Raw genomic sequence first — 27,385 nt, 5'->3', positions numbered from 1 at the left:
CAGAAAGCTGTATTTTTTTTTTTTTTACCTGAAGCAGTGTGGTCAGTGACGCAGCTTGTTCTGCAGAGGCAGTTTAAGTATACAAGGTTTAGCTTATTTCTACAAGGAAAGCAAGGCAGACTGAAGCTGTATGAGGCACTTCGCTATCAACCTAACTGTATCCACACAGGAGACCGTGCTGGTGTAAACACAGTAGTGAGAAGATTGCTCTCTGACTGACCACAGAGTACCAGTGTGAAAGTGGTGTGCAGAGCAGACTTTCTGACTGATGTAAGCCTGGAAGCATGCAGACAGGGCACCCCAGCTCACCAGAACACACCTGCAAACTGTCTTTTCACCTCCAAAGTCCCAAATACTGGCATTATTGCTCAGTAACTTGAGACAGCTCATGGTATTCACCAGCCTCTTGCAGCTGACTGAGTAAAGAATCTGCAGGGCAGTTGTGAGAATCAACACAAATTTTTGGAGACTATCTAGATCTGCAATAAATCTCTGCAGTCCAAGACTATTTTCTTAATCATTCATCCAGCTTTCTTGTCCTCACAGAGCCAGCTCCAACATGTACAACATCACTGCGCTCTTACAGACCTTTGCCTGCTACCCATTCTTATCCTCAATCATTGATTTGCCATCAGAGTACCACACATGAAAATATCTCTACTTACCTATTTTTATAAACATTTCTAAATCCTGATTTTCTTTTCTCAAGTTCAGATGATACTTCAAATCCTCTTCCAACAGTTCCAGACACAAATAAACACCTTAAGGAAAATATCCAAATATCTGCAAGGACAGATACTGAAAGAAGACAAGACCGGCTATGCTGGGTCGGAGCAAGGGTCCATCTAGCCCAATATTTTGTCTCTGACAATGGCCAAGAGCAAATAGTATCAAAAAAAAAAAAAAAAAGAAGAATTAAGCTTTTTGATTCACTGGAATGATAATTGAATCATTTTTGTAGCTGAAACCACATAATCCATATCCCTTTACCTTTGACAATGAAAAAGATGGGAATTTATGGCATAAAAGTCTGAAGTGTCTTTTGAATGAGCCCTGGTAAAGAGTGCTTGCTTCCTCACACTTTCAGGTGACTTTTATTTTATGAGCCAGTATATTGCAATCATTTTTTTCATTATCTCCATACGCTGCAATAGGGAGAAAGCACATCATTGATTTTTCTGTGTGGGCTTATAAATTTTCATAGCAGGTGTTCAATGCTGTTTTAAAGCTTCTGTTTTTCTGATTTCTGAAGTGTGCTTATGTCAGGTTTTTGACAGATTTTCAGGAAAATCAAGTGCTGGCCTAAACTATCCCCAGTGAAGCCAATGGGAGACTTCCATAAAGCTCAATGAGGTTAGGACAGTGCTGAGACCTGACTTTTCAGAATCACTAAGCACCCAATTAACAGTGAAATATGCTATAAGTGGAGCTGAATCACTGTTTAACTCTCTCTCCCTCTCTGTCCTCCTCCATTAATTAGAGAATAAATCTATATTCTATTTCAAATTATTATTAATTTTAGGCATTTCAGTTACAAGCCACAATTTGGGAGGAATCAATGTGGTTTGAAAACATCTATTTTATCTGCTAAGGGAAATTAAAAGCTTATAGTCTTTAGGAATGAGGAAGAAACATTTCATTTTCAGGTAATAAAAAGGTTACACACTTGAATGCAAATACTGCTTCTAATCAGGGCTTGATCTGATTTGTACCTTTGGCTCTTAGCAGTTGCAGGGTATGATAAGGATATTATTGTTAATAGTTTTGGCCAACTTGCTAATAACATAATTTAATGTTCTAGATTACATTCTCATCTCACAATTTAAACATGTAAATACAATAAAACCACACAAAATGTCATTAGATTGAAGACATAAACATTACTTCAGATTAATTCTGCCAAGAATGTATGAACACACCACAGACTGTTGCTGCTTCTCCCTGGATGCTGCTTATCCTAGTAGTATTTTTGTATATGTGTATTTATATGTGCACAGAAACACATTCGTGTTTATTTCTATTTTTCTTCTATGACTCATCTGGCAAGGTCATCTCCTTGAAATGTTTTTAAAGTTTACTGTTGTTCTGATGCTTCAGCATGTACAAACTCATGTTTCAGCAAAGAGCTCTTAAATTATGTTAATCATGACTGCAGAAACTATGGTTAGTGAAAAGATTCAAAAGTTGACTGTTAGTTCAGAATGAGTCATCATGACTGGATGACCACACAGCTCCAGTGTGCCAGTGCGTCATTTGGTGCTTCACTTCTATTGCCATAGAAGTAAGACCCATCCATGCAGAACCTGTGACAACTCCAGTGGGACAATCCAACTGAAAGGAGGGGAAGAAAAATTCCCCCAGGAATGAATTTCTCCTCTGTTGTCTCCCTCGGAGGTGTTTTTAAGTACACCTGAGGAATAGCTGTCATACCATTCCTTACACTGGGTTGCAGTTACCTACTCCTGCCCTGCTTATGCTAGATCATGCTCTGAGGACTGTATTTGCTCACCTTATCTGCTTTGCAGGCCTGATTGCACTCAGCAGCCATCCCTTATTTCTTTTGGAAATCCGTGATCAGTCGTGACTAGAATGATTATGTATATAAAGATAGATGCATTCTATAAACATTTTATATCTATATATACAAATATATAAACCAAAGGTTTCCTTCTACCCAGCAACAGAAACAAAGCATAATAGTTTTTAAAATGAGTAATAACAACCCGTGTCTATTTGGCTTAAATACTTACCATTCCCCATTGGAAATCTGGGAATCCAGCACACCTTCAGACATCCAGAAAGGATTAAAAGGTGTTGCCAGTGAGTAGATTGAAGACCTAAGCAATAACAGCCTCACAACCTAACAACCTTAGATAGACAATCCCTTTTCATGTAAGCAGAATTACTGCTTTTTGCAACTCCTGGGTGTGTTAATCTCGTTTGGGTAGAAAGAATTTGGCAAGTAAAAGCCATTTTTCCAGGGTCAATTTTTCTACCACCAAATGCTAACGGGAAAATGCCATGTCTTATTGGAAGTAGCTGAAGCATATATGTGCTCATCTTGTAAAAATCCTGACAACTAAGCATACACAGGCAAACATAATTATCCACCATATTGCATGGAAATACAGTTTTCAGTTCTTCAGATTCAGAAAGTTCAGTATAATTGGTGAGCTACTTAAATACATATCCTTTTTGTAGGACTGCCTATTTTAAAATATTCTGCTTCAGTGAACTATTTAATTATGCTCTTTAACAGAAACACTCTCATAGGCCTCCATGGCATTATCACAGAAATGTGTATATTGTTTTGGGTATACACAATGTATGTGTATGTAGAATGTAGAACACTAGGAGGTCCCAATGTCTCATAAAAAGGATAAAATAATAAGTGGCAGATTCGGTGTGCCTTTATTTGAGTATTTCAGATTGATAGTAAGTGCATTTTCAATATATACTTCAATACTTCATTGAAGTAAAAAGGATGTTCAGTTAGTCAAACAAAATGGCTGAACAATTCAGGATAAGCTACTTGAAAGAAACAAACTTACTGTATGAAGCAACAGTTCATCTGATGTATTGCCAAGGTAAAGAATTATAACCCCTCCTTACTTTTCCTTGAAACCACCTCTTATTTTCATTGCCCTTCTCCATTCTTGGATGCAGTGAGAGCTCTTAACCTGTGCTTCAAAGCTCATTTGATTTAGCACTTTGGAGATTTTCAAATCCAAAATTAGCATGGGTTAAGTATCAGGTGAGTTATCACAGCTCGTCCACAATCATTCCTCTGCCTACATCAGTATTAAATGCCTTTGAGTCTTTGAAACCTGCAACTAGAAATGTGTCGGACAGATGAAATTTTCTTTGTTATTCAAAGATTTGTCTTTGTTTCATTTAAAGCAATAACTACAATTCATATATTTGCTATTGCACATTTCCCCCATGATGCTTTTCATAAATGGATTTCTGTAGTTTTGAAATCTTTGTTAGAATAGAAATTGCCCAGTCATTACTGGACTTAATATTTTTAAATTGACAACTTTGTAGAATACAGAATTTTGTTTAAAAGTGTTAAAAACGAGTTATATTTCCTGTAGATAAACTCTAAAACCTTGAAATCAAAAGCTTTAATGCAAATTTGTAACAAGTGGTAGGAAAAATATAACTGCTGTATGTGTGAGCAAAAACTCTTCTCAGAAAACATTTTGAGATAGATGTTTTTCTAAGAAATAGCCATGATGTTTTCAGGAGCTGTAGAGACCAGACACATACCCCTGTGATATCATGGCACAATCTGTCATTTTAGTTTCCTTGAGAGGCTCATTGCTCTCAATAACCAGGAACTGACAGAAGGAGCCACCTGGATTAGTCCCCAGCCTTTTGAGCACGCTGGATGCCATGTGTTTGTAAGCCACAAAGTCTGTCTCTGTCCTTCAGTCCACATTTACTTCCAGGCACAAAACTATCTTTCCATTAAGGAAGGAATAGCCTGAACATTACTGCAAAATAGCAGAATTGTAGAATTGCAAAAAGTCCCACCTCTCTGATACCTACCCAATCTCACCTGTTCTATGTCTCATATTTTGTCAGTGTTTCAACCTGGGCAAAGTCCCTCCTGCCAGCATCTCTCCAGATAATTTATTATTTTTATTTCCCTCTGTGAATCAAGATGGAGGAACCTGGTCACCAGCCCCAGCCCAATTGCTTCCCCTAGTACTGCTCTGCGGCTGGATTGTTCGTTAACTTACCAAAAGCTCAGTGCTTAACATCTTCCGAGGCTATGTTCTCACTTGTACTTATCTCCTGTGTATTTCTAGTAGTAGAGGTTCACTTCTTTTTTAAGGAGGTACGCTCCCCCCAGAAGTTTGTTGTTAGTATCACATAAGCTATTGGTATTAATCACTAAGGGTTATACCTCTCTTGGGAAGATGCAGCGTATTTACTTATGTACCAAAAGGACACCAATTATTTGTACCTTTAAAAAAAATGAATATAGGACTTTTTATCTCAACAAATGTTCACAAAAATGTGAGAAAATGTTCCCTTTATATTGTTAGAAAAATGGAAGGTCACACACTTTTTAGCTAAAAGAAATAAAAAGACCTGTAGCTTTTCACCAGCATTCCTGTAGAAAATGTAGATAAAACTAGAAAATGGTTCATTTCCCTTAAAATTTTTCTGCTGCAAATATGCCCATTTCACAAGCCATTTTTGCTAAACGGATCCTGTTGACAACATTGGTAATGTATTGATCTTATTCAGTGTCAACTTTCATGCGTCATTAATGAGATGAATGAACTAGGTGACAAGGGCTGAAACACATTTTCTACCCTACATCTCTTTGGAGAAGGGTGGGCAAGGACTACTGCAGCTGAAACTTAATCATAAACATCATGCATATGAATTGAAGCAAATGCCTACCGGTTAAAGACATGAGACATTCACAGTTTTGAAGAATGAGGGACTCTGTAAATTTACTTGAAATACGACACTTGTAAAATAGTTAAAAGCTTGAAATAAAACTGCAAAAATGTTTAAGCAAGCTTCTTGTCACCTTCTTTTTTTTTTTAACTACCTAAACAGGGTTGTATCCTACGCTTGTTATCCATCATTTTGGAACGAACACCTGGAGCCATCAGGTGAAAATCACTGTTATGTGTCAAGTGAATATGGAAAAAACTATACAAATGGGCCGTGTCCCAATGCTTTAGAAGAATCCAATCGGTTATACCGGTGTGCCTCTCACTACAGGGTCTCCTCAAAAGTAAGTTCATGATGTTCACCCATTTTTTTCCTTTGGGGCTTGAAAATTATCTGGCATATGGAAATATGTTCACTTTACTTGAAGACTAGAGCTCTGAATATTCCTTTATAATGCCCTTGTATTTTCAGAAGAGTTTAAATTCTTTATAGTTTCTCAGTTTTACATAATCTCTTCAAAGCTGCTGCTTTGTGGTCCTATAGAAATTAGAGCTAGAAAAGAAAGTATGCATACTGTGCATTAGTGCTTCTTAAACATGTTTCTGGAAGTTTTGTTCATTTAGTAAACCAAATATTCTCTAGCAGAAATGCAAGTACAATGGTACATTTATACCATAAATATATATGTACACAATGGTAAATTAGTATGAGTTTTAATTTTATTTAATAGAATGTATTATCTTCCCTTGCCCTCTCTGCTGCTGCTCTTAACTCCCCTCAGGAAACGGATATAATGAAAGAAATCATGGACAAAGGACCAGTGCAAGGTATGGTAAGTTTGGAAAATGATGGTATTATTATTATTGAAATAATTAAAGTGTGTAATGTCGTTGTATCAAAATATTAGAAAACACAACTCACATTCCACAATCAATAAAACAGACATATGCACTGTAGTTCATCCAGGGATGTTTGGTGGTCAAGTAGTGAGTGCCCCTAAAGGCAGCTATACTGCATTGGAGTCCATAATGAATAAAATGACCTTGAGCTGGATTTGTTGAAAATTTGCACAAAATCTGTGTGCTGGAAATGTGCCTTTTTCCCATGACAGTTCTTTGCTCATTGATGACATAGCAATTTGGGGCTGTCCAGGAGGATTTAAATGTTAGCAAAGCTCTGCTTTCTAGGGCTGAGATCAATTCCCCCACTGGCTGAAGCCAAACCACCGAGCCTGCTCTCCTCTGAAGGCAACACTGCAGTATATGGGCCCTCCAGCAAATCAGTCAGTGCTGGAATACTTCCAGAATTTCCCCTTTGCCCAAATGCTCTAGTTGGTTGTAGAGCTATCTGGTTTGAATTTTTCTGCAATGAAGATCCCTGAACTCTCAGAGAAATAAACTTCAGCAGGGAGTGAGGGGCTGCAAAAGAGTTGTTTAGCCTGAATACTCTCCATCTGCAGTCATGGATGGTGCTGGCAGCACCTGAAAATACAGGTTCCTGCTCACACCCCAGGCCAGTGTAACTGGAGAGGTTGAGGGATCTGGGGTTTGGGGTAATGGGGAAAGGTCATAGTGTGGGATGTCCACCCTGCTTGGATGGATGGCTGATGCAAAACCAAAGTATTTTACTTCAGGGGACTTCTGCATTTCTACTGCCCTCAATTATATAATGAATTATCATAACCTTCAATTTATTACTGAAATAGTCTTGATTATTAGATTTAATTCATTTCAGTGCATCATGGAGTTGAAATTACTTCTTAAAGCTCTTTATGTCGGCAGTTGCAATTAATCTGAAGCTCAGACTTAACAAGATCAATATTATCAGTCTTTTTTGTTCTGCCCAAGTTTGTTTGCTCAAGGAAAATATTCTTTCCCGTGCTGTGTTTGATCTAGAAGTGAACACAGTAATTTCTGCTGGTTTTAAGAAAATGAAAAAATTAGGATCCTCAAGATGAAATTTCAGACCCCTTTCTAATATTGCATTCGTAGTCCATGTATACACAGTTTGCTGGATTAATCTGTCAGTACTAAATCTTCCACATAAAATAATCTATATTCAGCCATTTGTTAGGTTTTAACCACTCAATAATTCATACAATTTTTTGATATGTCAATGCTTTTTCAGAGAAAATGTCTGTATCAGGTTAAGGTAGACCTGTATGTGGAAAAATCAAGATCTAAAGAAGGGTATATAGCCAAGAGCGTGTATCACTGAGTGAAATCACATTCCTTTTTTTCTTTTTGCTATAATGAAATTTTTAAATGAGTCACAGTTATGACCCAATAATTTGTCACTGATTCTCTCTTCTATCTTCCCATACTACAAATGCAATCAGGACATAATTCTAATTTTAAAACTATATAATACTTTTTTTTTCCAAAAACATCCTGCAAATGATCTTCAGATACTCGAAGAAATTTTTCAATTATTCACTCACTTGTCATTCCTCAAGAACTTACAAAGTGCTTATGGCTAATGTACTAAGTAATGTTTAATAGCTGAAAAACATTCAAGATCCTTTTAAGATCATGATGTAGAAAGTCATCCTCTTTGATGACGAATGTACTTGGATTTTTGGGCATATTCAAAGTTAAGAAAAATACATATTTTTTAACAATTGTGAAACAGTAGGCATAGGAATGTAATTGAAAACTTTCTGTTACACATCTTTCAAGTTTGAATGACAATTTCTCTCTGACATACGTCATTATTTTATATGGTACAAGAACTGAGCAATTAGCATTTTGATGGAACACTAGTTTTTAAAAAAATTCATTTTCAAATAAGCATAGTGAACTTTCATTAATGCTTTGAAAACATTCAAATGGACTACCTAATACTGCCCGTTCATCTTTTTTTAATGGACTTCAGGAAATATTCTGATAGTTATAGTGCTGACATAGGAAAATAATCCTTTCTGTCACCTTAGCCAGTCTCAGTCAAAAGAAAAGCTAACACATTGTTGGCAATACATCAAATTTTTGACCCTACAAAACTTATAATCTCAGCTGTCATGATCTTGGAAAAAAAGGAGTATTTAATTTGCTGACACAAGAAAAAGATCTGGAAAAAGCACTAGGCTACATTAATGTACAGTGTTACACTGTAATTCCTTTTCTAGTAACTACCTTTAGGTTTTTGTATCTTCATGTGCCTTAGAGACACAAATTCTTATTTAAGAATTTCATGGAGAGGAATCCATAGTGGAATGAATCTTATAATCTGCTGCATTTATAGGCATAGATGTGACAGCCTAGCATGAATGAGGTAGCTCATGCATGAGCTACAGTCAACCTTATGAAAATTGCTACTTCTCTAATTTATTAATAATTAATCCATTCATTTTGGAAAATGCAAAGTCTTTTCTACATGGGAGGGAAGAAAGTTGACTGGTGGACTGTGATCATGTCATCCTGTCCAAGTCACAGTCCATATCAAGATAAAGTCACTGAGTAAATAAAAATATTTCAGTGCTTGATTTTGAACTATCATCTCTCTGTTCACACTAAATTCATGTACTCAGCCCACTTAACTCCAAAGACTGTACTATTATTTAGCTCCTGATTGCAGGGTATATACATATAGATATAAATATGCATAAGTATACACATTTACATATCTATACATACATATATACACACACACTAAATGTAGATGTAATCATGGAAAAAATTCTCTCACATCATAGACTAAAGTTATTCTGGAAATACACTTCAAAATTTTCTATTTCATTTCAGTAGAAATAATTTAGGTATGATGTTTCTTCACAGAGCCAAGAACATGTGTTTGATTTAGAGTTGTTGATAAAGAATAAATTGTTTTCTGAAACTGAACATACGGAGCTCGATTTCAAAGACCAATGTGATTTAGAAATGAAACTACCTTCTCCTGTCTCAGCCTGATGATAAATGAGATCTTCTAACCTCAGACCTCCCGTGGGAGAAGTGAATTTGCAGTCCTTGCACTCACCCCTGTTTCTTTGCCTCCCTTTGGCCAAGGTATCAAAACAAGATCCAGGGAAGCCTCTACAGTAATTTTTTGAATGATTCATCCCCTTCACTCTTCCTCTGACACTCTCACCTGGACTAAGGCCAGTGGGAGTCTTCCTCCCCCTTTCTGTTCCTTTGTACCGCTTTAAAGCTCTCCCTCCACAGGCTCCTCTGCAGCTCAGAAACCTCAACAGCTGGTATTTTGCATAGCAGTACAGGGACATCCGCAGGAGTTGTTAAACTCCTAGCTGTATACACTGGTGAGCCTGGGGGCAGAGGAAGGGGCAAAACCTTCGCTGAGAGCCTTAATGGAGTCCTGAGCTTGCAGCTAGGAACCAAGAATAAAGTTTGTGCTATTTTCCACTTGGTCTGTTGCTGTCAACATGTGTGAGCTCCGGTTCTGCAGACAGCTCCGCAGAAGCTGTAACATTATTCATTAAAAGCATTTAACTTTTTTTCTGATTTAACTGATATAGCTCTCCCCCAGACTTGCCACCTAGGTACCATCATGGCTGCTTATTCCCCATGTGTTGTTATCTGCATACATTTTTTATGTGAGTGACCTCATTACCAAGGTATATTTTTAGCCAGGTTTCCTGGGCAAATGGGCTCATTTGACCATGTCTTGAGCTGTTCTCTTTCATCCCCGAAAATTTGTGAATGTTTTCTGTTTTCAGCCAACTATGATAGAGGCCAAGAAGTTGTAAAGATACTTAATTTTGTTCAAGTTTATGAAAATATTGAGGTAGGAAAAAGAAATTTGAAAGTGTGCCAGACAGAAAAAACTGCGGCATGAGCACACCTTACTGGATACCGCAGGCACATACGTTATAAATGCTCCAACCACATAAAAACGGTCAGTGAAACTTGTACTTCATGGGACTCCCAAGGTGCAAGACTTTAGGAAACTGGATTTCACTAATTCTCATGTTCCAAGCTGTGTGGCAGTCTAAGACTGTTAAAACGATAAGCTAAAAGTAAGTTGGAGTTAAGCTTGTATTTAATGCTTCTGATTCACTGGAATCTAAAGGTAATGTAGACCTTGAAAATATTTTCATTTCTCTGATAGCCCACCACATAGCAAAGCAAATGGTACTAAGGTGGCAAAACAAATGTGGAAAAGAAACCCAAAACATTTTTCTTAAAAACCAAGTGAATGATATTCCTAGGAAATAAGGAATGGACACAGTATGCAAATTGTAATCTTCATTCTCTTGCACAAAATTTCCACTTCATCAGCTCTTTCTCCTTACATTTTTATGGACACAAAGTGTGGTTTTTTCCACACTTCCAGCTGAAAGTCAAGATGAAGGTATATACAGACAACCTAGCTTTCCATAAGCAGATTGCTGTGTACTTAATGAACTCTATCTGAGTTTCAGAAAAAGGCAGTATTTCTTCTTCCTGTATTGGAAGAAGTCCATGATAGGGAGTTTCCATGACAGGGAAACCCAATTAACTTGACAAAAGACCTTTGACAGAACTCTGTTGGAATATTTCCCTCAGTTCCCTCACAGCAGGGAACTTCTGAGCACTTATGAAATTTAGTGTAATTACAAAGTACACTTATGCAGTCCAACACACAACAAAAATCTCACTGGTAAAATGCATGGAGTAAACAAGAATAGAAGCAATATTTGCTGACTGTGCTGATTTTTCCTATTGTTTTTTAGCTATAATGAAAGTATATGAAGATTTTTTCCTTTACAAAGAAGGAATCTATAGACACTCCCAGAAAGCAGGATCTAAATGGAAAACTCATTCAGTCAAACTCCTTGGGTGAGTAAAGCATATTCTTTTACCCTTTTCCTCTGCCAGTCATGAAAGTAGTAAAATGTCAATGACCAGTTTGGAACCCAAAGGTTTCACTGTCAGAGGTGGAGCACTGTTAGCTCCCAACATAAGACTGCTGTTTCATTTTCATGTATCTGAGAATTTTAGAGAGCATTGGAAAGAGGTATAGTCCCATTGTCTTTTAATCTACTCTAACATTTGCTCTAAATCTTCAAATACTCTCGTTTATAGAATAAAAAGCTTTGCTGAGTATTCACAAATATTCTGTGTACACATCAAGTCGTGGATAAAACTGACACAATTTCCCTCAAATATGCCACCAAGCAGAATGAAAATGGAAACATAAAAATTGCCAGTGGCCTCCTAATTATCAAGCACAGCTTACTGACACAGCAGTCTGGGCTTTCTACACCCCAAACAGACATCAACTGCTGCTGGGATGCTGCTGATTTTATTTGGGAGGCAGAAGAAATACACACTCAGGACTGAAACTACTGCGGAAGAGTGTGTATAATACACTAGTGGATTTCCCCTCAAATGTAGACCAGTGCCACTATATTGACAAGTATCTAATAATGCACACACTCGAATTAGAGAACACACCATGGGGCTGTATTCTTCGACATGGAGGGAATATGCAAGGATGTGTTTATTAAATCACTGAGTGAGTAGTTACACAGAGAAATGACTGGAGAGTCTCAAACAAGTTTTTTATAGGTGATCAAATAAATAATGATTCAGGCCTGTGCTAGGAAGATTACTGAGAGTATCTTCAACATGCAGTTCAAGAAAATAAAGTCATGAAATAAAGTGCATTTTGTGTTTGTGATCTTAGTGAAGATATCCTTGTAAAGGACATGGAAATGTCTGTGGTTGTGGAAACTGCTGGCTATGAATTACAAGAGAGTGCCTGATAGTGGCACAAGCAGCCAAGAGAAGCGTCAGGCTTATGCAAGATCATCCCTGACTCTATACTCTTGCAAAAAGTATTGACTCAGACTAGTAGAGTTAAAGCTCCTGAAGTATGCTTATAGTGAATATTGTGAAGCAATGAAAGAAACTAGAATTTAGCATGGAAAAATGGGGGACTGAATTAGGAAAAGATGTTTATGAAGGACAGCCGGTACATATCTGTTTATGTGTATCTAGTTAAGGTATATCTGAAGGGCCATGAGAAACCAATAAAATTAGAAGTAAAATTTGCAAGGCAATTTGAATACCTCAGTTCAGGGATGAGCTTCTGTGAGGCTGTGAATGCAGGTGTTGGGAGGGCTATGAGGCATGCTTGGTGCAAACATAGGGTGATGACAGCTATTCCCTCAGACATGCAGCCCCAAATATATGCTGAATAACCTACTGAGGTGAGTGATGAAGCCAGAATGGCACAGGGGGACAAACTGATGGCTGAGAAGGGAGGGGGGGTGCTATTAATATGCTGAACCGGATGCTGATTTAAATGGGAACTGATAGGCTGTGCAAGGAAAAGATAGCAGCCCTTAGGCAAGGAGCCACTCATGAGCAAAAAGCTGAGTGCCTTGACTGAGACCGGCAGTTCCCTGTAAAGGAATGTATTGAATGGTCAGCGCAAAACACTGTGTAGGAGGACAGCCAAGTGGTCTGATATCCTGAAGAAGGACACGGCAAGTGAAAGAAAAAGAAGAAAACTGAAGGCCATGATATTTAAGAAACCTCAGTATAGTTTGGAGTTTAATATTTGGGAAATGCATTTACTTACTAACTTTCATTGAACATTGCTGAAGTATCCAGTGGATCCAACAATACAAAGAATTACCTATCCTTTCATTGTCTAATGCGTAAGTGTTCTGACCTCTGAGATCATGCCATATAAAAATATTTGCATAGGTGTTTAACTGTAAAAAATTGAATTTAAATTTGACAAGTTGGAGGCTGTTTGAGCCCAAGGCTAGGCATACTTGAGTTTCTAGCAATGATAAATCCAGTCATAAAATGTGATTCTGCACCACGAAGTCTAAAACATTCTTTTGTATAGATTTTAATGTCTTCAGGATTAAGCTGTCACTTTTTCATATAATTCATTAGATTGAATTAATTTAAATGTCAAATATGTGGCCTGGGTGTAAGTTCTTTGCCACTCACATATAGCTTGGGTGGGGTTTTTTTGAGCAAAGGATAATGCAAACTCCTTGACCTAAATAAAAAACTCATGAGAATCTCATTAGAGTTGGACTTCAAATAAAAATATTGATGATAATTTGCATTCTGCTTATCTGAGATGGTTCCTGGAGAGAGAAAAAGGAGTGAAGACATGCTGATACATAGGGTAAAAAATGCAGTTTTGTGTGGGTTGATGTTTATTTTAGTCTGATTTTTTATTTATAACTCCTCCTGTAAAAGAGATTCAATATTTGTTAAAGGCAGCCATAATAATGAATGATCATATTGAACTGATATTTATAATCTCTCAGAAACATTTCTGAGAATGCTTGAAACTGCCCATGAATTGTACAACATATAAGGTGATGGAGTCATAAGATGGAAATAAATTTTGGTGAAGCTTGCAAGAGCTATTTGTGCAAAACCAGAAATGCACATATAAACTGCCTAATTGATCACTGGATCATAAGGATTGTAAATGCATTGACTGGCTTCCGTTGTTCTGCAACTTGAAATCATTACTTATTTTCTCTCATTTGAAGGCTTCTTATTTACAAAATCAGCTCTGATAAGACTATAAATCTATCTCCAGTGAGGTACTGTGTGACCTCAGGCTCAGGGAGAGAATGGGAAAAGACAGAACATCATGGAAGCAGGAGAAGAAAATGTGGAACAGCCAGACGGAGGGTGTTGTGGGTAGCAGATCATTTGGGTTTGATCACGGTCTCTATGGACAGTGAAATAGGGCTTTCAGCAATCTGAAGGCAGGATGGACTGACCCCACTAACATTTAGAGAGAGTAGGATCACTCAAGCAGTTTCTGTGTGTGTATTCCAGAGATAGGGAGGTAAGCAGAAAAAGTGAGTAATGGAGACTGGGATACATAACAGCTAAGTTTTGATGTGTACAAGTTAGATTGCTGTATCTCTCTTAGGCAGCCATGGTTACCTTTATTTTCCATGGCTATTCATCTACTCTATCCCAGGTATCTATCTTAAGGTGAGTTGAATTGCTTTGTTAGGTCTTATTTGTCTTTGCTGACTATAAAAGAACCTGTGGGGTAACATCGGACTTACATAGCTAATGTTAAAATGTCTAGGTTAGACTAAAGGAATCCCGCTTGTAATGGCATCATAAAATAGCTTAAAAACAAAATGACCATCTGATTGGTGTGTAATATTTATAGTAAGATCATATCTTCACAATGTCTTGCATATGTATGTTTGTGTATATATATGTACACATACACATACACGGATCTATGTGTATATACACATACAATTACAGCTCTTAGTGACACCAGAGTGAAAACAAGCTAAAGAGGCACAATGAAACTGCAAATGGTAAGTGGGACTAAGGAAGACAAGTTGGTCAAAGTTTGGTGATTTTCACTTTTGCAGCTGCACTCTGTTATTTTAAGAAGACTAATGACTGAAAATGACATATGAAACTGTCATCTTTATCTCAAGATCTCTTAATAATAAAAGTAGACTGAATTCACATCAAAGATGAACTTGGTAGCAGATTTATCTCTCAGATCTATACATTTAAGCTAGAGTTGCTGAACAAACCTGCCAAGTATATTGTATAGCAGATTTTCTGTAGAATGGTGCATCTTTTTTTTTAATCTTTTCCTTCTACGCCTCTGGCTTTCTTAGATTCACCTAGGAAAAGACAACAGAAGAGAAATGTAGTGTCCATAGAGAAAGAAAACATGAGGCAGATTTGTTGATGGTGTAAAGATGCTAAAGTCTATTCAGCATAGAAGAAGCACATCGTCTTAAATAGCTATGGTTCTAGTTCAAATATATCTCTTTTCAAAATTAGGTGTAGTGAAGTAAAGTATCCATCATTAATGTTTGCAGCCTGTTCAGACAAATATTCTCTCAGACTCTTTCCTCTGCATCACTCCAGCATCAGTGCCAAGCTACAATATTTGATCCACACCTTCATTCAAAAAGCTGTATCTTCTGATCCCCTGACACTGAAAAATTCAGAAAGGCCACAAAAGCCCGAGTCTTTGCCTACAATCAAAACTATGGACTGTTACCTTAAGGCTTGGAGGGGACAAGAATAATTTTATTAAAAGCCTTAGATACTGTTTCATGAACAAGATAGATTTTCAGATGTTTGGAAGGTGCTCAGAATGATAAAGAACTTTCATAAGAGGACATTGAGAGATGTACATTAACTGGAAACACATTTCCCCTCTATTTTTATCAATGATTCACTGGAAGCTTTAAATTCAATAGTGCAGCAGATTAAATGGCATTGAAACATCTATGCCCTGAAAAAACATTCGTTGAATGTTTCTTAATGCTGCAAAAAGCCATACTAATGGAGTCAAAATTGACACTAGGCAAAAACTTGTGTCTTAGTGTTGAGGGGATAGCCAGACAGAGCAACAGAACTCCAAGATTTAATACACAATTAAATGACTCACTTGCGCAAAGTCCAAAGGATTAAAAAAGATACCAGTGACTACTGTTAGTCACATCTTAGGTTTTGGCTTTGAAGACACTGTTTTTCTCCTCTTCACTTGTCCTCACTCGAGCTTAGACTCAGAATAACAACAAACAAGCAAAATCTTAAATCACCAAAACCCATGACCCAAATTATTTTCTTCCTGAGTAAAGAAACCTTGGGTTGAGTTCCCTTTTTCTGTCATGGGGGGGAAAAAACTCCTTTATTATCAGACAATCGACATCAGACATTATAGTTTAAAAAGTAAACAGCAACACATAAAAATATTTTACAGCAGAGAGAAATACATTAGAAGATCATGGGGAGAAGAAACACAGTGTCTGATGATTCATGCAGTTAAACCCACGAGACTGTCTCCCATATCATAAATTAAAGTAGATTTGTGGGAATAATTTAATTATTGACTCACTGATAATTTGGCTCATCTCTCATGCTGAGAAGTCCCAGCAAAAACGCAGTTTCAAATTCCGGCAACCATTTTCTAAGAAGTTTTGTCTCACAGAGAACACTAGTCAGTGACCCTAACCACCTTCTTATTAACAAAAGATTAAGAATCAAACTTCTGTCTAATTGAGTAGATGAAAATCCTAGTCTTTGAGAGGTACTAGGATTTTGTTACAGCACTAAGAATAGGACATAACCTGCCACAGTTATACCTTTTTTGTCTGGTAGCATTATGACAGTTATTTGACCGAGTCCAGGGAAGAAAGTGAGATGAAAATTTTCGACTGCATGCATTTCTGTCCCACTCTCTTTTTGCCTAGAGCAGGAGGTACTGTGAGCCTTTTATGAAGGCAGAACTTTGGTATCGAAATAAACCAGGGCAAGATGAGATGGACCGAGTAATCTTTGTATCATGTTGCTTTGTACATATAGTCTATGGGAAGACAGTATTTTTGTCCAAAGTTATTTCACCATTTGTTTGGCCAGTGTGTTGACAGCAACTTCATAATGCCTATGTAGAAAACATAGTATTAAAGAGACAAATGAGTCCAGTTTGTTAGCACTGATTGTGGTCAGCCCTTCAGTGGGATAAATTATCTTTAGGAGGTATTCCTCTTTCTTGATAGTAGAGAGTGGCTCTTTTCCTAATCCCTAAAGTTGAATTGGATGAAGTTGGACTTCGCCAAATCTTGTTCGATCACCAGCATTTTTTTTCAGAGATGGAAAGGGTCAGAAATATCTCATTAAATATGTAACTGTGGAAATCCCATGGTTTTGCATCCTGGAGTGCATCAAACACAGTATAACCAGCCGGTCAAAAGAGGTTGATTATCACGCTGTATTCAACGTTAGTGCGGCCTCACCTCGAATACTGTGTGCAGTTCTGGGCCCCACAATTTAAGAAGGATGTGAAGATCCTTGAATGCATCCAGAGGAGAGCAACAAAGCTGGTGAAAGGGCTGGAAGGAATGTCCTATGAGGAGCGGTTAAGGCCTCTGGCCTTATCTCGTTTGGAGAAAAGGAGTGTGAGGGGCGACCTCATTGCTCTGTACAGTTTCCTGAGGATGGGACGTGGAGAGGGAGGTGCTGATCTCTTTTCCCTGGTATCCAGAAGGATGTGTGGAAATGGTTCAAAGCTGCTCCAGGGGAGGTTTAGACTGGACAGTAGGAAGCATTTTTTTACTGAGAGGGTGGTCAAACACTGGCACAGGCTTCCTAGAGAGGCGGTCGACGCCCCAAACCTGTCAGTGTTTAAGAGGCATTTGGACAATGCCCTTAACAATATGCTTTAGCTTTTGGTCAGCCCTGAATTGGTCAGGCAGTTGGACTAGATGATCATTGTAGGTCCCTTCCAGCTGAAATATTCTATTCTAAGTTTATGTTGTGGTGGTATTGGAAGTAATATAAGGTTTTCTAGTTGTCTTATTTGACCTGAAGATCCTTATGAATGCAGAAGTTAACAGAAATGGAAATATTTGAAAAACCAAGAAAATTAGGAAAAAACTGTCAAAGGAAAATATGAGTAAAGACCATAACCTTAAAACCAGAATACACACGTTTCCTTTATACATCCTCTATGTATGCTGTTTTTTAACAAATTCATTGCTTCCGTCTGTGAAGATAGGATGTGACACAATCCTATCTTCAATGCACCCCCGCTCTAGAAAGAAAGGGAGGAGCCATTGCAAACAAACAAGCAAGCAAACAAACCAGAGACAAATCTTAACTTTATTCCTGTAAATCTGGGAGTTTTGCCAGTGACATCAGTGAATCCAATATTCAACCTACAAATTGTATAACTTGGAAACTGCAACTGTGAGTTGATGTGGTTGGGAAAAAAACCTGCAGGAGAGATTTAGAATTGTATTTTGCTGTGTGTATTTTTGATTGGTAGATGGGGTCTGTCAGTATGTGGAAAGAGTCTGTTCTAGATATAAATTGTTGAATGGCAGAAGTTAGAAAGATCATGCAGAATGCTGATTCCTAGAGCTCCAGTATTCAGTAAACAGTTTAACTCCTCGGTTAACACAAAGCACTGACTTCCACAAGCATCAACAGATCTGCAGGAATTAATAGCTTGAGATCTGAGACCTGTCATTCTTCTTTACTCTTAAGGCCTTATTTCTTTTCAGTTCATATCTTCAGTCCTAAGGAGTCAGTTTGTGTGATATTATTTAGCACACTCTTCAGATGTCTTTGCTGTTAACAACATTTTACCTACAAAGTTGAATGTAAGCATGATAGAATCTAGTTTCTGTTCTCCTAGAAAACATCTCAGTTTTGAAGCCACTGCTGATAACCCTTTCTGTTGTATTAGGTTGTACTTCTAGCTTTTTTACTGTCTTATTCAATGATATTTAATTATCAACCACTACTTTTTTTTTTCTGAAAATTTTCTTTATACTTCTACTGTGAAGTCCACTTTCATTGTAGTGATTCAGTTTCTTGAAAAAGAAACTGGGAAATGTTCAAACAAAAGCAGTTTCTACTCTGTGGAAGAATACTGAAACAGTCTCCGTATTCTAGTTTTTTAACTGCCAGGCGGTGCTGTGCATTCAGGGCCTACTCCTACAGAGTTAATATCAAGGGAAAGTTATTACTGAAAAGGAGGGCTAAGGTGCCTCTACTGTATAAAACCGGACACAAAATCATGAAAATCTTTTTAGGGAAGCACACAAGTACTCATCCTTTTATCTGAAAGAGCATCAGAACTCTCTTTACAGAGTCAGTTGGAGCTGGTTTCCCTTGAGTAAATGGAAATACCTTGCTTACTTTTTCTCCAGAAGGGGACTGAATGCAGTTTGGTGAAATTACTTCTTTTTATTCAAGGTTATTTTTGATTGAAGATCATGATGGTTTTTCTTGGAAAAGCTAAGTGGTGTATTTCTTACAGAATATTTTTGTCAGACAGAAGAAAACTCCCTTTCTTAAGCAATTTTTGGTAATTGATAGGCAGACATTCTCCTTAATGATTCCTTAAAATCTCTTCTTTTTCTTCTTAATAAAAATGGAAATTTTGCAGAGGGTAAGTTTGAAAACTTTTCCTAAAAATACCAAAGGTGGGGACATTAGTGGTCTAAAGCTTTGTAAAAATAACCCTAATAGATTCCCTGGCTCTGTGAGTAATGAGGTCCAGCATCTGTTTGCTTTTGAAATGTCATTCATTTGGAATAAATATCAAGGTGGAATAATCACAAAAGCAAGAGACAGAAAAGTGCTATTAGATTATTTTGGTCATCTTCCAGAAAATGTAATCTTGTTCTCTAATGGATGTTGTCCAAGAATGTCCAAGAACTCACTTTTAAGTCTCTGTCATTTCCACTTGGGAACTAATTCCACTGGGAGTTAAATTACTTCATTGTTGGGATATTTTTTCTTAATGTTTTCTTCCCTGGACTTCTTCCCTCCATTTGATCTACAGACTAATATATGACACTTAATTTTCTCTTTCTGCTTGGGATTTGAGCCCTACACACATCTAGGTTGTTAGTGTCCATATATTTTGACTTATTCTTTTCTCAGTTTGTCACACAAATACCTGTTGCTGTTGGTCTTTTTATTCCTAGCAGTGACTTACCAGATTTAGTGTAGCACTCCAGTCATACACTGTATAATTCTTTACTCAAAACATGCATGATCTTGCTTACTTTTAATCCCACCCTCTTAGGTTTTCTTTCTAACGTTGTTAACATACCTAAAGCAGTCTCCATGTCTAATTTGCTGCTCACTATCACATCTATTAACTTCTAAGGCCTTGGCTTCCCTGGAGACACTGAAAATCTCTGATTACCTTCAACAAGGTCAGGATGTCATTAGTTAGGAACACATAGCTTTCATAGGTCTATATTAGGAAAAATTGCTAATGACTACATTGGCTACATGAAGTACAGGATCTCAGGAATGAGAACTGTCAGAGAAAGAAAAAGAATTGTAGGAGGAGATACAATATTGACTGTATTAAAGAAATTGTATCAGCTAACAACTCTGAAAGTGTCATAGTTTTTTATGAAGTAGTGACAATCATTTATTAATTCCCTTTGATTTTAACTTACAGTCAGAATATTGATACCTCTCAGATTCATGAATAGATTCCCATTTCTTTTCATTAAAGATTAATTTCTGAAAGTAGATAATGGCAACAGTATTTGCTTTTCTACTAAAACATTTTCACTTACAATGCCCAGCACAAAGGGGTTCTGTTCCAAGGCACAGCTGTTTTACAGGAAAAATTAACTAAAGTGTCATTATCCCTTCCAATCTGTTGGTCCCTAAACCAACTCTTGCTCCAAGTCACTAGAGAATATAAAATGCATCTCAGATTATTTTAACAACCTTTTTAGCAGAATAAACTCCTGCCTTAATTTTGTTCAACCAAACTGTAGTATCTATGATTTTGTGTTATATTCTGAAAAACATATATATCAGAACCGTAATTTCCATGTTGTTTATTATGATAATTTTACTCTCTTCTCTAAATTCTTTGATTTTATCCCTGATGGTTTAAGATGGACAGAATCCAAGTCCTTCAGTCTGTAATGTCTTAATTCTCCTTATCAGTTATTTTGAAATCATGTGTTACAGTTGCATAGTTCTGGAAGCTGATACATTCTATTGTCTGCTGATTCCCATTCTAACACTTTACTCACTGTATATTTCCTAATAATTTCCAGTCTTCTCCTTTGCTCATCTCATGCTTCAGTAGGCAATTAATTATGTCAGGACTAAATTTGAAATTCAGGCAGGTGTGATGTGCTAGAAATCCAAATTCTCATCACAGAGATGGTGATCTTGTCAACAAAGTCAGTGGAGACCAGAGGGCAACTCAGCTACAACTGCTCATGGATCCGTTAGTTGCCCCCACACAAATATTTGGCGCTACCAGAAGTGGGAAGAGCTTCCCACCCAGCTGTGTCTCCAAAAAGGACATGGATGTCTCATATGTCCTCTTCACATCTGCCAGAAACATGTGGATGTGTCAGGCACCCTAAGGCATCTCAAATAGCCCTGGACACCTGCATATAGGCAACTGAATGGATCCCAATATACTCTGTTTGCAACTGTGGAACACATACATTTAGATATCTTAATCCTGAACTAAGTCTCACAGTGTTTTACTGTCAGGAGAAAGACGAATTCTAATTCCAGTTCTGACATTAACATTTACATTAAGGACAATAATGCCAATGTACTGCTTAAATCTCAGAAGAGACCACTAAAACAGTAGTACACTGTATTAACTACTTTTTTGAAAATATTATAAAGGAACTATTATGTATTCTCTTTTTCCACAGTATACCCAAAGCAAAAATTTGCATTGATTAATAATATCCTTGTACTACTGGTGCCTTTCATCATCTGTACAAATTTTTCACTTTTCTGGGACAGAAATGGGTGGTATGGGTTTCACTTTTAAACCCCGGTGGCTTATTTAGCTCCTTCAGGATTATACTTCTAGGTAGTTACTAATTTATTTTTTTTTTATTTTGGTTTTAAAGATTTTGAGGGACCAATCAACACTTTCTTTGAGCTGCTACTCTCCAGGGAAAATGATCTGGAATGCTATCGCTTTCCACAATTGCTATCAATAATATACCAGGTTACTTTTTACTCCCATAGTGTCTTCCATGAGGGCTCCTTTCTAATTTCTTAATGAATAAAGCTTCGCAACTAATGTATATTATAAAATATGAAATAAATAAAGAAGTCAAATCTCAAAGATTACCCAGATTCAGGAAAAGATATTTGTACAGTCATGTCTATGTAGGAAAACATACAGGACATGAACTCCATCGAAACAAGCTTTCTGAATAAGATGCCATCCAGTTTCCCTTCAGCCGTGTGTATGGCTAAGAGTTTTAGAAGTTTAACATTTCCTCTGAATTTATTTTCAGATTACTAAATATTATCTAATCATTTTAACAATATCCTTTCAGTCAGTCTTTGTTCATATTTCAAGGAGTAGTACTTTACAGTAGCAAGTAAAACAACAGTTAAAATTCAAGCTGAATTTAACATTATTCATTTATAGCACATATTTCTTTATAACTCAGAAAATTCACCCTCAGGTGCCTGGCTTAGCAACAGAAAGGATATTTACAGATTTGTTTTCTCTGAGGAATCTAAACTTAAATTAAGCTTAAAGTGGAAGCTGTGCTTGGATGCCATAACATGTTTGATAGGTGCAACTAAGGGTTACAATGCAGAATGAATTTATTCCATCAGTAAGGCTGAAATAATGAAAATGAAGTATAACTTCATAGGCAGGAAGAAGGAAAAAGAGAAGTTGCAAAGATCAAATGCAATACTTATGCTGAGAAATCTATTTTAGAAAATATGTCCTCCTTTCCAAAAGATACTATTGCAGAAATACTTTCCACTTAGGAGTTTTTTGAAAGAATTGCTTCCTCTTTAGGAGGTATATTAGTATGAATGAGCCAAGAAATCTGCAGAAATGCTCTTGATGGAGCTGGCATTCATTCCCAGAGGCAAGATGTCAAATCAAACTGGCATGTGGCTACAAACACTGCATCATTAAACAATATATAGGGAGCGTGGTTCACAAAACAACAGCTGTTTGCATTACAGCTGAGTGCTTTTTCAGACTGAGAGAAGCACGTTAGCCTGGGAGAAATGAGAATTGGTAAATCTCAGCCAGTCTTTGGAACAAGCCTGAACAAACTGTGCCAAGTTTTAAAAAAGGCTTGGTAAACAGGCCAGGACCTCATGCCACAGTTGCTGCCAGTAAAGGTCAGCATCTGTGGAGATACACTTCATTCCACCTTTCCTGCTCCTGGTTCATGCACTAACCCCAAGACTGGTTTTGATCAGTAAACAGTAAATCAACCTTATTATCTGCTCTTTAGGCTGCAGCCATTAAAAAAGTTGGCAAAATCACTTGCCCCCTCACAATCTATTAGTATACTTAGTTATTTAACTGTTACACAAAATCTATACATTGAATACAAAATTTAATAATTCCTAGAACTGTAGACTAAGTGAGGCTGGAAGTTGTTTGGTCCAACTCTCAGCACCCTAAATTGGCAGGGCCATCTTAGATCAAGTTGCTTAGATCATTGAATATTTTAGATTAGAAAGGATCCCTGAAGGTCATCTAGTTTAATACCCCAGGTCGAAGCAGAGCCACCTTGATAGTTAAGGTTCAGGGGGCTTTTCAGGTTGAGTTTTAGATCTCTCTGAGGACAGATATTCCACAGCCTCTCACTTCAGTAGTGCCTAACCACACTTGTTATAAAATACTTTTTTTCCTTATGTCCAATTGCAATTTCCCTTGCTGAAAACAGTGACTGTCATCTTCTGACCATTGGCTGTGCATGTATCAGGAGAGTCTGCTCTAACTTCTCTATACCTTCCCTTTGTAAAGCAGAAGACAACAAATAGATCTCCCCTGAGCCACCTCTCCTGAGGGCTGAACAAAGCCAGCTCCCTCAGCCTCTCCTTGTAGATCATATGCTCCAGATCCCAAACATCTCAGTGGACAGGTGCTGGACTTGTTCCAGCCTGTTAATGTCTTTCCTGTGTGGGGAAGCCCAAAACTGGGCACAGTGCTCCTGACGCAGAATGGTAGGTCCTGAATAAAGGGGCTTAGTCACTTTTCTTGACCCGGTGGCTGCACTCTTGTATACTCTAATTTAATGTATTTTAATTTAGAGTATTTGGATGAATGCCCATGGGCATGGATTACTGAGTAAGCAGCTCTTCGTTCTAAACTGTAAGATAAAATGCATATGTCAAGTACCTCTGTTTGTATCTGACTATGATGGAATAAAACCTAGGAAATTAAATACATAGATATGTTATAGTCAAGGATAAAAAAGGATCCTTTTCCATTTTGGTTTCAAAGTTTTCTTTCATTTAGAAACATTTCTGAGAATCAGTAAATTCCTATCAGTGTATGAAACTAGAAGTTGACTTTTTTTTTTTTAGGAAATAACAGATGTTAGAAAAATATTTAATCACAGAAATGTGAGTCTGCAGGAGCTGGTCATCATCCTGCTCATACAAGTGGGAGAGATAATGTGTAGTACTGAATGCAGGTATACATGAATATAAATTCAAGGCAATTTTTCTCTAAGACTGATGTAAATATTGGACATGAGGATAGAAGTAAATCTGAATCTGATATGAAATCAGATAGCCTATTATATATTTTTTTGTAAAATTTATTATCATGACAGACTGTATCTGAAATATATTTGGCAAAGAAATGGCAAAGATTATTAATAATCCCTAAACTTTCATGTGGTAATTCAAAGAAAAAGCATCATGAGGCCTTTTATAAAACAATTACGTTCAATGGTCATTATGACCAATATTGTTTTTATGATTCCTTGCATTTAACGAGCTGTAGCTACAATTTGTGCTTGCAACTGTAATCCAGACTTCACCTCACTGCTAGTCACGAATTTGTCTTGCTTTTTTTTTCCTTTGTGCAGGTGTTCCACATACATTAGGGTTCACTGTTAACCAAGGAAAGCTGATGTCACCGTGGCTGTTCAAATTTTTCTACAAAGATGACACAAAATTCCTAATTTGCCCATTCACAGTGTGGGATTTCTCATCATATTTTTACTGCTTGCCTTTCAAAATGAATGGAGCACTGCAAATACAGCTCAAACATGCGGCATTGATGGGATATACACCGATAAACACCCCATCAATGACATTCTGTACACTCTAGGATTAACTTTCTACTGTGGAAAAACCTGTAAAAGTTCCTATCTTTGGTTTTCTGTTTATTGTGCCCTTTTATGGGCACCCAAGCTTCATGACCTGTGATTAACAACTAGATATGCATTCATTGTATAAATGCAAAACAAGACAGAGCTCTTCAAGCAATCAGTAGACATACCATATATACTTAGCTACCTAAGGTGTGCAGTGCAGCTTTTGCTCATTGAACTACATCCAGACAATGGCCTTGGAACAACTTCTGCCCCATATATATATACAAAGCGAGGTTTAACAACTCAGAGCACTGTGCAGTTCAGCTACATGATTATGAAAGTCCTAGCACACCTGGCACATGGGGACAATCTCTTATGTGGTTTCATGGATGTTGCCACAACATTTAGCATGTCCTCAAACATGTCAAAGAAACATCAAGCTTACAGGTCATCCCCCACACTCTGCAGCAAAACAGATTAGCAATTTAATTTGCTGCAGCAATTTAATTGTCAGCAATTTAATTTGAGCTGAGAAAATCTGGGAACATTTTCAGTCCCAACTCACCACCTACTTTTGTAAAGGTGTTAGATGAGATCTTTAACAAAAATGTTCCTAGGGATCTTCAGCTGGATTGAAGAAATGTGTTCACATTAATTTCAATACTCCTACACAGTTCAGTTCAGTTCAGCTGGCAAGCTCTCCAGAGGAGAGATTCTGTCAGGTTTTTGCAACGACAAACTAGAACTACACTTGTGTTAAGTTTTTGTAGTCCCTAATGGCAATTTGGCTTGTGGCTAGCATGATACTTCTCTTCATTTTCATCATTAGCAGAGTTTGTTACTTAAACATGGAGATGTCTATCAATCATGCTTTGTTCTGATACTGGTATTAAGACAACTAAGACAAGATTTTCTTTTCTGGTTGCTTGTTTAAAGCTACAAAATGTGAACATATGCATTGCAGGTCTCACTAGTACCATCTCTTGTAACAGGTGGGGAGCATTAGCTGACAAAAATGGACAGAAACAGAAGTACTGGGTAAGTGAATCCTTAGCACTGTGTTTGGAGGCAGAATTAAAAATCTCTACAACACAGATCATCTAAAAACAACTTCTTTCCTTTCATTCACTCTCTCAGTGTCTGGTTTTTTCCTTCACCTTAAAGTCTCCTGAATAATTTTATTCCCTTTCTGGCAACTTTTATCATGCTGACCCTTGAACTATAGCATCATCTACCTCAATGTAAAAGCCTGTTTCATCCGATCTCCCACTTATATCTGTTTTTTCCTACATTGTCTTTTTTGTCTCAAATCTTATTCAAATTCTCAAATGTTATTCAAATGTCCCATGAAGACTCAGTTCTTTTTGATGCCTGCAAATGAGACTCAATAAAAGTAATCAATATTATTTGTTAAAACATTTGGAAAAGACAAGCTATCTATTTAAACAGTGTTAGCAAATGCTATCCAGCTATCAGAAAAAAAAATTAAACATTGGCTTTCTGCCATTTAGAGTAAGTCAGATTTTATCACTTTGATTATGATTAACAGCTCATCTCATTATTCAGGTGTTCAGCAGAAGGTAATTTGGAGTTTACATAGCTGTTGGCAGGGCTTATGGTAGATAGTTTCACTGACATCTAGGGCAAAACTTCTACTGACTTCGTTAGAAACTAAATTGTTCAATATGTCAATAGCTACCTGAATGAAACCTAATTTAGTAAAAGTCAGCTTTTTCTTATCTTGGGTTTCTTTTTAACAGATTAGTTGTAATTGGAATTGTGACCATTGTTGTTTCAATGACCACTATCTCCAGCCAATAGTCGAATTATCTAATGATTTCTGCTTCAATTTATCAATCATCTGCCTTGTAGAAGGCATTTTTATTAACCCTGGGTTTGGAACTAAAATTTTGAGCAAAACAAAAAGCAACAAATTATTAGAAATCATAAAAAGATGCATTCTGATTCTTGGTGCACGAAATCTGAGAAACTCTGTTTCTTAAAAAGGAAACTAACGAAAAAGACTCATTTTGCATTTTACACCTTGCATTTTTAAATACTACTTTAAAATTAAAATTGATATTTTTTTCCTCTTTGTTTTTCTTCAGATTGCTGCAAATTCCTGGGGAAAATCTTGGGGAGAAAATGGTTATTTTAGGATTCTACGTGGAGAAAATGAGTGTGATATTGAGAAGCTGATTTTAGCTACTTCGGGATAGCCATAGTCTTCTACTCTAATTGTATTCTACCATACCCTGTTTTATGTATCTGTTCTTTCTATTGTTGCATATTGAGTCTTTCTAGAGAAATAAAAATGTCTTCTCTCTAAGTTGCCTTTCTTTCTATTATGGCTCATTAGGGCTTCCTGACTTGGAACACACCACAGCCATCACAATGCTCTCAGATCTCACCTGGTACAAACACTGCTTT

The 27,385-nt window shown here is 37.1% G+C and overlaps 1 protein-coding gene across 1 annotated transcript in view; it reads left to right on the top strand.

Moving 5' to 3' along the window:
* The window catches only part of TINAG (tubulointerstitial nephritis antigen), a 48,332-nt gene extending 21,158 nt beyond the window's left edge, over window positions 1–27,174 (top strand). The window contains exons 7-11 of the mRNA XM_059835791.1: window positions 5,584–5,764; window positions 6,203–6,248; window positions 11,087–11,192; window positions 25,948–25,993; window positions 27,064–27,174. Coding sequence (XP_059691774.1) covers window positions 5,584–5,764; window positions 6,203–6,248; window positions 11,087–11,192; window positions 25,948–25,993; window positions 27,064–27,174 — 490 coding nt within the window. The remainder of the gene's footprint in view (window positions 1–5,583; window positions 5,765–6,202; window positions 6,249–11,086; window positions 11,193–25,947; window positions 25,994–27,063) is intronic.
* The last annotated feature ends 211 nt before the right edge of the window (window positions 27,175–27,385 follow it).

This window comes from Gavia stellata, chromosome 2 (genome assembly GCF_030936135.1).
Source record: "Gavia stellata isolate bGavSte3 chromosome 2, bGavSte3.hap2, whole genome shotgun sequence".
NCBI lineage: Eukaryota > Metazoa > Chordata > Aves > Gaviiformes > Gaviidae > Gavia > Gavia stellata.
The sequence above is the reverse complement of the archived record's forward strand: the minus strand, read 5'-3'. Positions and strand labels throughout refer to the sequence as shown.